Source organism: Neomonachus schauinslandi, chromosome 5, assembly GCF_002201575.2.
Source record: "Neomonachus schauinslandi chromosome 5, ASM220157v2, whole genome shotgun sequence".
Lineage (NCBI taxonomy): Eukaryota > Metazoa > Chordata > Mammalia > Carnivora > Phocidae > Neomonachus > Neomonachus schauinslandi.
In genome coordinates, this window is record NC_058407.1 from 10,017,366 (window position 1) to 10,029,426 (window position 12,061).

At 46.9% G+C, this 12,061-nt stretch overlaps 1 protein-coding gene across 1 annotated transcript in view; it reads left to right on the forward strand.

Annotated features, from left to right (window-relative positions):
* Positions 1-1,236: 1,236 nt before the first annotated feature.
* Positions 1,237-12,061, forward strand: part of FAM227A (family with sequence similarity 227 member A) — a 66,111-nt gene continuing 55,286 nt past the window's right edge. The window contains exons 1-5 of the mRNA XM_021687718.1: positions 1,237-1,378; positions 3,351-3,433; positions 9,438-9,507; positions 10,075-10,151; positions 11,779-11,925. Coding sequence (XP_021543393.1) covers positions 1,237-1,378; positions 3,351-3,433; positions 9,438-9,507; positions 10,075-10,151; positions 11,779-11,925 — 519 coding nt within the window. The remainder of the gene's footprint in view (positions 1,379-3,350; positions 3,434-9,437; positions 9,508-10,074; positions 10,152-11,778; positions 11,926-12,061) is intronic.

Here is a 12,061-nt window from a genome sequence, read left to right on the forward strand (position 1 = left end):
TGGCCGGGGAGAAGAGCCAGAGCAGAAGGCACGAGCACGAGGAGAGGAAAAGACAATGTGGTGAGCCCCTGGAGTAATTTTCCCACTAAACTACCTTTTCCCTCTCCTTCCATTACATATGAGCTTATTGAGGGCCGATCTGAGTCTTACTTCATTAGAACCAGGCCTGTGCCCCCGGGCTCCATCCATGGAAGAGCCACAGATGGTAGTATGAACTCCTGGCCAATAAGCAAGGACCCATGGAGAGCAGTCCAGCCAGAGTGTTCCGAAGCCAGGAGGAAGAGGAGTGAGGAGGCCAGTTTTCTGGGAGGGAGCAGGAAGCCTCAGGTAGATCAGGAGCCTCATGCTGAGGAGATAGATCCAGAGTCGCAGAGTCCTAGCATCTGAGAGCTGAAAAGGGTGTTAGGAATCTAATCCAGATCTCTGACTTGGCAGATGAGTCTCAGAGAGATGGGGATTTGGTTTCCTTTCTAACTTGGAAACTGGTTTGCTGGGCGGCCTGGAGCCCTGGCCTTTTCATCACTCTCGTCTCCTTATTTTAAAAACTAGAACAATTTTCATGGGAAACAGGGCAGGGCAGGGGGAGCATCAACAGGAAAGGAAAAGTGTTTATGTCTGAAATCCCTCAGAAGGGCTTGTCAGACGATGACCTCCATTCCCCACGGGGCACACAGCATGTGCCTTGCCATCAGCCCCGCTTTACCAGGTGAACGTGGTTGTGTTTTCTTTTCTTTTCTTTTTTTTTTTTTTAAGATTTTATTTATTTATTTGACAGAGACACAGCGAGAGAAGGAACACAAGCAGGGGGAGTGGGAGAGGGAGAAGCAGGCTCCCCGCTGAGCAGGGAGCCCGATGCGGGGCTCGACCCCAGAACCCTGGGATCAGGACCTGAGCCGAAGGCAGATGCTTAACGACTGAGCCACCCAGGCACCCCGTGTTTGTGTTTTCTTTTTTCTTTTTTTTTTTTTTTAATTTTTTTTTAAAGATTTTATTTATTTATCTGAGAGAGAGCATGAGATAGAGAGAGAGAGCATGAGAGGGGGGAGGGTCAGAGGGAGAAGCAGACTCCCCGCTGAGCAGGGAGTCCGATGCGGGACTGTGGTTGTGTTTTCTAAGACGTTCTATGTTATCTGTGATTTCCAGGAGGCTGGTGGAACAGAGAACAAGATTGGAGTAGGAAATGGGAGGCTCTTAAGTGGAAACTTACTGTTTTGTCCTTTTACAAGAAACTGGACAATGGCTTATTTCAGGAACATGGATGTCATCAATGTCACTGCCTTGCCAGTGGTGCCCGTGGATGAGCACCTGACCGTCTCCCTCGGGACACGGGATGCGGTGAAAAATGCCCTGAGGAAGAGTCTGGAGCACAACCCACCCTGTATCCTTCTTTGGTGCCGTCTACAATCCAGGCCAAATGCACCTGCCACAGAGGGGTAACCAGCGCCTGCGTCTGTGACTCGCACGATCAGCTCCTTTCCTTCTGTGCTCATTAAGTTTTTTCAGTTCGTTAAGCCCTACCTATCCTCTAAAAGAACCTTTGAGACTGTGACGGATTGTTTGATTTGAGTTTATTTTTCTAGGATAATCAGGGCCCCAGAGGAAGAAGTACGGGAAACATTTGTTGAAAGAATGGGGAAGAAGATGAAAAAAAAAGCTCATTTTTTTTTTCCATCGTCTCATTCTTTCTCTTCTGTCTTCCAAAGAATTATAGATAGCAACTAAGAAGTCCCGGTGTAGCCCTCTGCCCCCAGATAGGTGAGCTGAAGACCCAACTTTGTTGTTGGTGTTCTCACTCCAGTTGACCTCGCCTCATCATCTGCCCCACCTTCTGCTTGGGCTCCGAGTTTGCCCTTTCTGGCATCCCCCCACCCCACCCCCGCCCCCACCCCGGGCTCTTCCAGCATCTGACTTCTCTAGCCCTGCCTTCATTGATCCACATCTCACTTCTGACTCTGAACTCTCTGCCAGGGACCCTCAGAAGCCCATCTCTGGAGGACCTTAGAGCTCATCCGGCAAATAACCCTCTCGGGTTATAAATAACCCCAGGTCGTCTCATCTCATCAAGAGCTCATTGACCTTCGAGTCCTGCTGCTGCATGTGTCCCTCTACATCCCCTCCCCTTCTGCACCTCTCAGGGACCCCTCTCGAGATGAGCACAAGCGATCCCATCAGGGTCTGCTTCAGGGACTCACTTTCCCAGGCCTTTTTCTAATGTCCCCTCTTTCTTCTTAATCCCTCACTCATCTCAACCTAACTAACCCGTTTCACTTCCTGTGATTTGTCATGTCCCTCCTTGGCATCTTCACTTGTCAAGTATCCTCCATCTGTAAGAACCCTTGAGGGTAATGGAAATAAGAGTGAACCCTGCTTTATGTGGAGGCGGTGAGGAGTGATAGGATTATGGGGCTTCTACAGAAGATATATCCTAGACCAATTGAGGCCAAGACAGAAAGAAACGCAAGCACAGAGAGGGTAACAAGAGGGGCCCTTGAGCTGGGCAGAGATTTCAACAGTGATACACAAGGTCAAGATACCCTCTGACCCAGTCATCCCTCACCTGAAAATCTCCCTTGAAGGAATAATCCAAAATACAGAAACAGCTCTCTGACTATGTGCATCACGGCATTATTTTTAACTGTAAGAAATTATGAACAACTTAAATATTCAATAGCCATGAACAGTTAAGTGCGTTAAGGTGCATTCTCTAAATGGATTCATAATGCCATTTAAAATATTAGGAGGATTGGGGCGCCTGGGTGGCTCAGTAGTTAAGCGTCTGCCTTCGGCTCAGGTCATGATCCCAGGGTCCTGGGATCGAGCCCCACATCGGGCTCCCTGCTCGGCGGGAAGCCTGCTTCTCCCTCTCCCACTCCCCCTGCTTGTGTTCCCTCTCTCGTGTGTCTCTCTGTCAGATAAATAAATACAATCTTTAAAAAAAAATAAATATATAAAATATTATTAGGATTATTTAGCTTTATGGAAAATGATCATAGTAACGAGTGGAAGAGAAGTCAGAGTCCTAAAGTAGGCATTCACTGAGACGATAATTATGTAAAAAGGTATGTATATAAAAAATACTGGAAGGAAATCTCCCCAAATCCTAACAGAAGTTGTTAGTGTGGTAGCATAATGGATGATTCCTTTTATATTTTCTAAGGTGTCTAGGATATGGTTAATTTTCATCTAGAATTCATAAAGCAACTCCTTTAAAATGCTAAAAGAAGTGTGAATGTTTGTAAAGAAAATAGTTAAGTAGAGAGACAGCTCAGAAAGAGAGTGAGCTAGGCTAGCCTGCCCCATGCCTGTGTGATCAGTACCCAGAGTGTTTCCTTAGCAGACCCCCCTCCCAGGCTGCCTTATTGGCTCCATACACCGGGTGAACCAAAGGATTGCTGAGCTCGATCTGAGTCCCAGCCTGTTGGCCAACAGCCTGGTGAGTTATGGGTGCTGAGATGAGGCTTCCCGGCAAGAAGGGCTCTGGGGGCTCCCCCATTTATTGGAAAGCACATTTGCACAATAGAGATCTCAAAGATATTTTATTACTTAGCAAACTTAATTTTTTTGGAGCAGTTTTAGGTCCACAGCAAAATTGAGCTGAAAGTACAGAGTTCCCACATACCCCTGTCCCAACGCATGGGCAAGATCCCCATCACCACAGTGATGTACCACAGTGGTACATTTGTTACAATTGATGAACCTGCATGGACACATCATTATCACCCCAAAGTCGTCATTTACATTAGGGTTCTCTCTTGGTGCTGTACATTCTGTGTGGAGAAATGTGTAATGACATATATTCACCTTTGTAGTATCGTACAGAAGAGTCTCACTGCCCTAAAAATCCTCTGTGCTCCTCCTCTTCACCCCCGCTGACTCCTCACCACACCTGAACTTTCTGCTCTCTCCATAGTTTTACCTTTTCAGAATGACCTAGAGTTAGAACCCTACAGTACTCTGGCTTCTTTCACTTAGTAATAGGCATTTAAGGTTCCGCCATGTCTTTTCATGGCTTGATAGCTCATTTCTTTTTGGCACTGAATAATATTCTTTTCTCTGGATGCACCACAGTTTATTTACCTGTTCACCTCTTGTTTGCTTCCAAGTTTTGGCAATTACACACAAGGCTGCTGTGAACATCTATGTGCAGGGTTTTGTGTGGACATATATTTTCAGTTCATTTGGGTAAATAATGAGGAGCGCGATTCCCAGACCATCTGGTAAGAGTATGTTGAGTTTTGTAGGAAACCACCAAACTGTCTCCCAAAGTGGCTGCACCACTTTGCATTCCCAGCAGCCACAAATAAGAGCTCCTGTTGCTCCCCATCCTCACCAGCATTTGGTGTTGTCAGCAGGCTGGATCTTGGCCATTCTAATCAGTATATAGCTATATCTCCTTGGTGTTTGAATTTGCAATTCTCTAATGACATGTGCTATTGAACATCTTTTCATATGCCTGCTTACCATCTGTCAGTCTTCTTAGGTGGGGTGCAAGTCTTTGCCCCATTTTTTGATTGAGTTGTTTGTTTTCTTATGGGTGGGTTTTAAGAATTGTTTGCATATTTTGGGGAACAGCCCTTTACCAGATGTGTCTTTTGCAAATATTTTCTGCCAGTTCACTCCGATTAAAGCTCCTAACCCCACCCCCCTTGGCAGCTTGCTTTCCACCAAGTCCCTCTGTCCCCGGGGCCCTGAGCTGGTGATTGTCTCCACAGGTTTCAGCTTCACCCTCTCCCCCAACTTTTCTAGCGCTGACTTTAGGAGTCAGTTCATCTCTTGAGTCCATCTTTTTGTTTTGTTTTGTTTTAAATGGCAAGGGATGTATGTTTATTCTAAAATACTCAAACTGGGGCTCCTGGATGGCTCACTTGGTTGAATGTCCAAGGTCCAGGTCATGACCTCAGGGTCGTGTGATCGAGCCCCACATTAAGCTTGGCGCTCAGCGTGGAGTCTGTTTGGGATTCTCTCTCTCCCCCTCTTCCTGCACCCCTACCCCCTGCTCACACACTCTCTTTCTCTAAAAAATAAAAAATAATTTTTATTTATTTATTTTTAAAGATTTTTATTTATTTCTTTGACACAGAGAGATACAGCGAGAGAGGGAACACAAGCAGGGGGAGTGGGAGAGGGAGAAGCAGGCTTCCCGCTGAGCAGGGAGCCCGATGCGGGGCTCGATCCCAGGACCCTGGGATCATGACCCGAGCCGAAGGCAGACGCTTAACGACTGAGCCACCCAGGCACCCCCAAAAAATTAATACTTTTTAAATAAATAAATAGATAAATAAATAACTCAAAGCATCTACGAGTATATAAGTAAACTGTGAAAGTCATTTCACTCCCAGCCCTATTTTCCTCCTTAGAGGTGACCATAATTAATTGTTTGGTATGTATCCTTCCAGAAGTTTTCTTATACATTTAAAAATGTAGAACACATATATTTAGGGTTATTGTTTTCTTTTTTTAATGTGAGTAGGGTCATACCATAAATACTGTTTTTTAACCTGCTTTGGTTTTTTTTTTTTCTTATTCATTTACTTTTAGTTACTTTTAGCATAAATATCTCTTGGAGATTCTTCAAAGTCAGTACTGTTGACCTGCCCCATTCTTTTTGTGGCTGCATGATATTCTATACGTGGGATGTGGCATAATTAATTCAACTATTCCATTTTGCTAAATATTTGCGTGGTATTTTCATCAGAGTGAACATGTGAATATTTCTGTATATGTATCTTGGGGTTCATTTGCAAGTATTTCTGCAGGGAGAGTCCTAGAATTGAAAGTTCAGATTTTGGTAAATAGTCAAATTGTCTTTCACAGAGGTTAAGCTGTTGTTTACTCCTGCAGCAATGAGACCACTAGTTTCAGTCGCCCTCCCCCAGCAATTGAATTGTGACTAAAGGCAAAACACACACACGCACACACATACACACGCTATTTGGAGGGATTGCATGGACATTAAGCAACCTTGTGTGTGCATGTGCGCGTATCTGCGTGATTGCGTGGACATTAAGCAACCTGTGACGTATCTGTGGGAGAGGGCAGAGCCCTAGAGGCACAGGATCCAGAGTGAGGTTGTCCAGCTTTAAATTCCTGCTCTGTTGTTTTCTCGCCTTGTGACATTAGGCAAATTATTTAACCTTTGTGAATCTCTGTTTTCTAGAAAATGAGGATAACAGTCATAAAGTATCTCCCTCACGGGGCTGTTGCGAGAACTAGAGGAGTTAAAACTCACAAAGACCCTTAAATCAGGGCAGAGAAGAGTGCCTGGCTCACAGGAGGGACATTCTATATGTACAAACGTGTAGGAGAAAAGTCTGGAAGGATACACACAGTCAATGGGGTCAGTTCTGGAAAGGGGGGTGGGATGGAAGGCAAGTAAAACCGTTTTTTACTCTAAATACTTCTGTAGTGTTTGGGTATTTTACAACAGAAATGTATTTGTATGTCAATTCTGTGTTTTTTGGGGTTTTTTTAATGATAATTTTAAAAAGCAGGAAAGAGAATGTTTTGCTCCCAGAAGCAGGATCCGGTGGCTTTTCAAGATTGCCCAGCCTTGGCATATCTCCTCAGGTGCTCTCTGTTGCTAGTCAGAACCAGGAAGGGACTGGCCCGAGCAACCTCGGGTCCTCCTATGACCTGGAGGAAGGGACCCCTTGCCTGTCCTTCCTGTTCTCTGCCCAAGCCGCTGGTCAGCTCTGTCAGGTCTGCCTTCTGCCCCCGGAGCCCATCCCAGGCTACCCTGCCCAACCCCTGTTGGCTACAGTTCACCCTGCCCTCTATTCACCAGGCGTGACCACTTCTCCTGAGTCAGCACCTTGGCCAGACTGGTTTCTCCAGCCTCCATGCTGCCCTGCCGGCCAGCATCTAGCACGGAGCCTGGTGCATAAGAAGTGCTTTATAGATGCATACTAATAAATGAGTAAGCCCCAGATCCTCCTCCCTGCATCCCACGTGACCATGTCCTATTCCTGTTCCCTCTTCCATGCCCTAAGTGTGGGTTTCCCTCATCTCTGGCCATGAACCTTGCTTAGCTCTCCTTTCCAGCCTTCCTCCCTTCTGCTCTCTGCCTGTAGCTCATTACTCTGGAAAGGCCTTCCCCGCATCCTCCACCCCAGGACTAGCGTAGGTGCTCCTCCTGGGCACACGTCTGGCATCCTGTCCCTCCCCACGGCAGCACCCATCACCTCATAATCACTGGCTTCTCCCCACTAATCCTCGAGCCCTTGGAAGGCAGGGATGGCAGTCACTGCTCACCGCTGCATCCTTGACATGGGCATGGCGTTGGCCTTTAGCAGGTGCTCAGGAAATATTTGTGGAATGAATGATAATGGTTGCAAATTCTAGCTTCTCTCCTGTACTTCAGCCTCATATCCCCAGCTACCTGGAGCAATGACACTGAGACCTAACTGATCATCAGACTCCCCTGGGAGGTTTTTAAAAACTAAAAGTGACGGGTGCCTGGGTGGCTCAGTCGGTTAAGCATCTGCCTTTAGCTCGGGTCATGATCTTGGGGTCCTGGGATCAAGTCCTGCGTTGGGCTCCCTGCTCAGCCGGGGAGTCTGCTTCTCCCTCTTCCTCTGCCCTCCGCCCTACTCATGCTCCCTCTCTCTCTCTCTCATTCTCTCAAATAAATAAAATTAAAAAAAAAAAAGACTAAAAGTGGGGCGCCTGGGTGGCTCAGTCGGTTAAGCGTCTGCCTTCAGCTCAGGTCATAATCCCAGGGTCCTGGGATCGAGCCCCACATCGGGCTCCTGGCTCAGCAAGGAGCCTGCTTCTCCCTCTCCCTCTGCCTCTCTCCCTGCTCATGCTCTCTCTCTGTCTCTGTATCTCCGTGTCTCAAATGAATAAATAAAATCTTTAAAAAAACAAACAAACAAGAAACTAAAAGTGAAAAGAGCATCACACAGGACTATGTGTTTTGTGCGCTCTCATTTGAACAGGATTTTTCTGGAAGGCTATGCAAGAACTAAGGGTGTTGGGGGGCCAGGGGGGTTAGGCGGGAGACTTTTGACTCTACTATTTGATTTTGTACCTTGTAAAACATTTACTTGTTTTTAAAATTTAAATAGAGAACTATTCAGGAGCCTTGGTAAATAAACAGTTCATGACCCAAGGCAGATGTCAGGAGTGAGCTTCTCTAATGAACTGGTCTGTTTGAATAATTCCCCAGCCATGCTGGTCATCAGCCAGGTTTGGGAGTTGACTTCCCACTTGTAGGTATTACTGTCATCGCAAACGCAAACAGCCCCATGCTGGTCTCCTCATTTCCCCCTAAAACTTGCTTTTCTTCCGGTGTTCATCTATCCTGCCTGCTCTGTGTGCAAATCTTGTCCATCCTTCCAAGGCCCACACAATATTGGCCACGGTGGCATCCTGATAAGGCTCAGAGACATTGCTGTTTGCTACATTGGCGTATATCCATCCAATTCATTCATCATGCTTTCTCTTGAACTACTTTTTTTGGAGTAACAGCGTTGACAGCCTTACCAATGTGACCCCTTTCCCCATCTACATACACCCGCACACATGCCGATTTTGGATACGGTGATGGGAAGCTGGAGGGGCATTTCACAGTGTATCAAGTGAAACAGATGCCTCATCATGTCCCCCAACACTCATGTCCCACCTCTTCTAGACAGTCCTCTGTGACTGCTCCAACTTACACTACTCTCATTTGTTCGAATCCCAAATGCAGCAGTTTAGGACTTAATTAGCCCATGTATGCTGATGTGACTGTCCAAATAGATTGTAAATTCCTAACGGCAAGAGCACAGAGTCCTAATTCTTCGTTAACTTTATTATCCAAGAACAGTGCTGGGCTTATGGTTGACAATCAGTATAACTTGTTGGGTCACTGACATTCATTTTTTTTTCCTTGTCTTTCCTCAAGAAGGGATTAGGGGTTGGGGGGAGTCAGATCAAGAGAAATCTCTTGAGAAGTCAAGGGTATGGTGATTAATAATAATAATAATTACCCTTTATTGAGCAGCTCCTATCTGATAGTAGCCTCTGTGCTAGAGTTTTAAGATGCATTCAACACTTTATATCTGATCCTTACAAGGACCCGAGAAGGTAGGTATCATTGCCCCCCTACAGAGAGTCTGAACAATAGCTTTTAACCTGCGGAGCTTGATTGGAACCCCATTCCAAATCCTGTACCCCTCAGAGGTGTAGATAAGAGGAGGCATAGCCAGGAGGAGGGGCAGTGTGAGAGAGGGCAGGGGTGGGGGAGTGTATTGGTGGTGACACTGCGGGGGTGAGGTCAGTGACACCAATGATCACTGAGGCTCTAGCACCTACGGGGAAGACAGCAAGATGTGCCACCAACTTTTCTCCAGGCCTTTTGCACACCAACAGGAGAAATGGCCTGGTCTCTGACCCTCATTCCCCTCCAAGATCTAATGAATCCTTAATGCCCCTTTTCTTTTTGGTTTTTGAAGGCAATTGAGAGATTCGAGTTGGAGAAGAAGGCTTTGAGAGAGAAAAGTCACGACGACCCAGGAGACAGAGGCAAAAATCCTTTCTCATAGCCTTGCTGGTGTTTTTGTGGGGTTTGGCTTTCGTTAGTTTCTCAAATGCAGTTAAGCAGGAATCCAGCGTTTCAGCTGGGGATGTTTTTGTCCTCCTCTGAAGGAGCCTCACGTCTGAGTTGCTGGCATTGGGCAACTTAGGAGGAAAGGACAGCACACTTAGGGACGGCCTGCTATGTGGCGCACTGCTCCACAGCTCTTACTCGGACTCCCTTGTTAAATCTTCCTAATGTCCCCACCTGTGGGCTACGTGCCACTGAACCCAGTTTACAGATGAAGGAACAGCTTGTCTGCAGTGGGTCCTGGATTCGGGTCCCAGCCTGCCTTCACAGCCCATGCTCTGTCTGCTCCTCCTGGGGCAAGGAGTCTAACCCATCAGGAGGGGAATCTTAGTGAGTCAGCAGTGCAGGTGGGGTCCGGTGAGCCTACCAGTGTGGCCGGCATCTGGCAGCTCAGGCCCAGTGAAAAATCACAGCTATCATTACCGCACAGCAGGGGACAGACCCCACGGTTACTCACATCCTGTTTCTCTTCCATTCTTCGGCAGACAAGAGTCAAAGCAAATCAGAGTATACTTGCAGAGGCTCAGAATCCAGGAATGTCAGATCTTTCATTTTTAAAAGGGTAAGGGATCTATTGCTGGGTCTCTTTCTGACTGGTTTCTGCTGGGCACGAAATTATATTTTAGTCCTGGGGAGGGCACGCTTGGCACCTGCCTGGTGATGGTGCAGGAAAACCTCAGGGTGCCCCTTTTTAGAGGATCTTAAGGTATCTTAATAACGCAGGAATTTCTCATACCACCCTCAAAAGGGTAGAATGAGGGGTGTTCCAGAGGTCATTTGTCTGTTTATTTGTAGAGCGTTCAAAGGTGATTCCTCTTAGAAACAGTAAGTTCAGAGTGGGCTCATGTGAGCCCTGGTGCTGCCCCACTCCAAGAGACCCGTTCACACCATGGTGCACTTATGTCCTTCACTTGGATGCCGCAGGAAGCTGACAGTCAGGAGTAGGTCAATGGCCTGTCCAGCATCGTGCACCTGGCTGATGGGCAGAGCCCCCGCCAGCCGCCCATGGCCGGGCTGGCTTCTGCCTCTGCAGCAGCAATCTGGCCCCACCTCGAAGCCACCCCAGTGAAGATTCTCCCAAGCTGGCTCTTTCAACTACCCAGGTCATATATATTCAAACCTTTAAATGCCAGAGCACACAAAACCATCTGTTATTGTTACGTTTTCACTTCTCAGCCTAGGAAATTTCCACGCAGCAGAAAGCCCGATGCTCGAGAGTGGGTCAGAAGTGCCAGACTACCTCTGATGGGGGCTGAGCAGATGTGAATGCCCTGCCCAAGGTGGCCCAGCTAGTCAGTGGTGGCGCTGACCTCGGGCCCAGGCTGTCTGAGTCAGGGTCAGAGCAGTTCATCAGGGAGTTCTGCCGATGCCAAGGCCATAGCCCTGTTAGAAAGTCGCTCAGTCCCTCAGAACCTTTCCAGTAGGTGCCTTGGGTGATGGTGATCGGTTTCCTCTTTCCAATTTTCTGTATTTTCACTTTTTTTTTTTTAAAGATTTTATTTATTTATTTGACAGAGAGAGACACAGCAAGAGAGGGAACACAAGCAGGGGGAGTGGGAGAGGGAAAAGCAGGCTCTCCGCTGAGCAGGGAGCCCGATGCCTGGCTCGATCCCAGGACCCTGGGATCATGACCCGAGCCGAAGGCAGACGCTTAACGACTGAGCCACCCAGGCGCCCCTTCACATTTTTGATAGTTATTATATTGCCTCTTTCTGAAATTATTTCTAAATAAATAAGCCTAAAAGGGAAGAAACTATATGCTCCAAATCATTAATAGTGGTAATATTATTTGGAGGTCATCAGTTAGTAGTTAATTAAATGATAGCACATCTCCTTAACAGGCTCTATTATCCAAAGCGATAAATTTGAAGACAGTGTAGCAATGTGGAAAATCTAAAGTGGAGAAAGCAGGGCCTAAAGAGTGTGTGTGTGTTTATGTTTTGTAAAGTGAGTGAAGTTACACATACATATTTGTATACAGGTGCTCAGAGCCTAAAAGGGAGGATAGAAATAACACAAACAGGAATTTGGGAAGAGGTGCTGGGGTCATGAATGCACCCCCATTTTTTTTCTTCAGTGTTTTCAAAGATGGTTATATTGTCTTCGTGACGGAAAAGGGAAGATATCCTAGTATTAGTTTTAAACTGTCAAATGACGGACCTCATTTCCATACTCTGCTTTTGTTTCAGAAAATAGCCCATAAAGATCTGCTGGCGGAGCTCTACCAGTACACACCGTCTAACAGCCCTGCACCAAACAGGCTTCCAAACGGGGTGAACTTCTGTGACATGGTGGGCAACGTGGTCCGGGCTGAGAGAAACCCCCTTAGTGGCAAGGTAAGGAAAGACAGTGGGCAGTTCACTGGTATGCCCAGCTCCATGAGGCCCGCTGTTGGCCCGGCTTTATAGCAACCCGTGTGGCAGGCACACGCACTGTCCCTGTTTTATACCCCAAGAAACAGAGTCAGCGTCA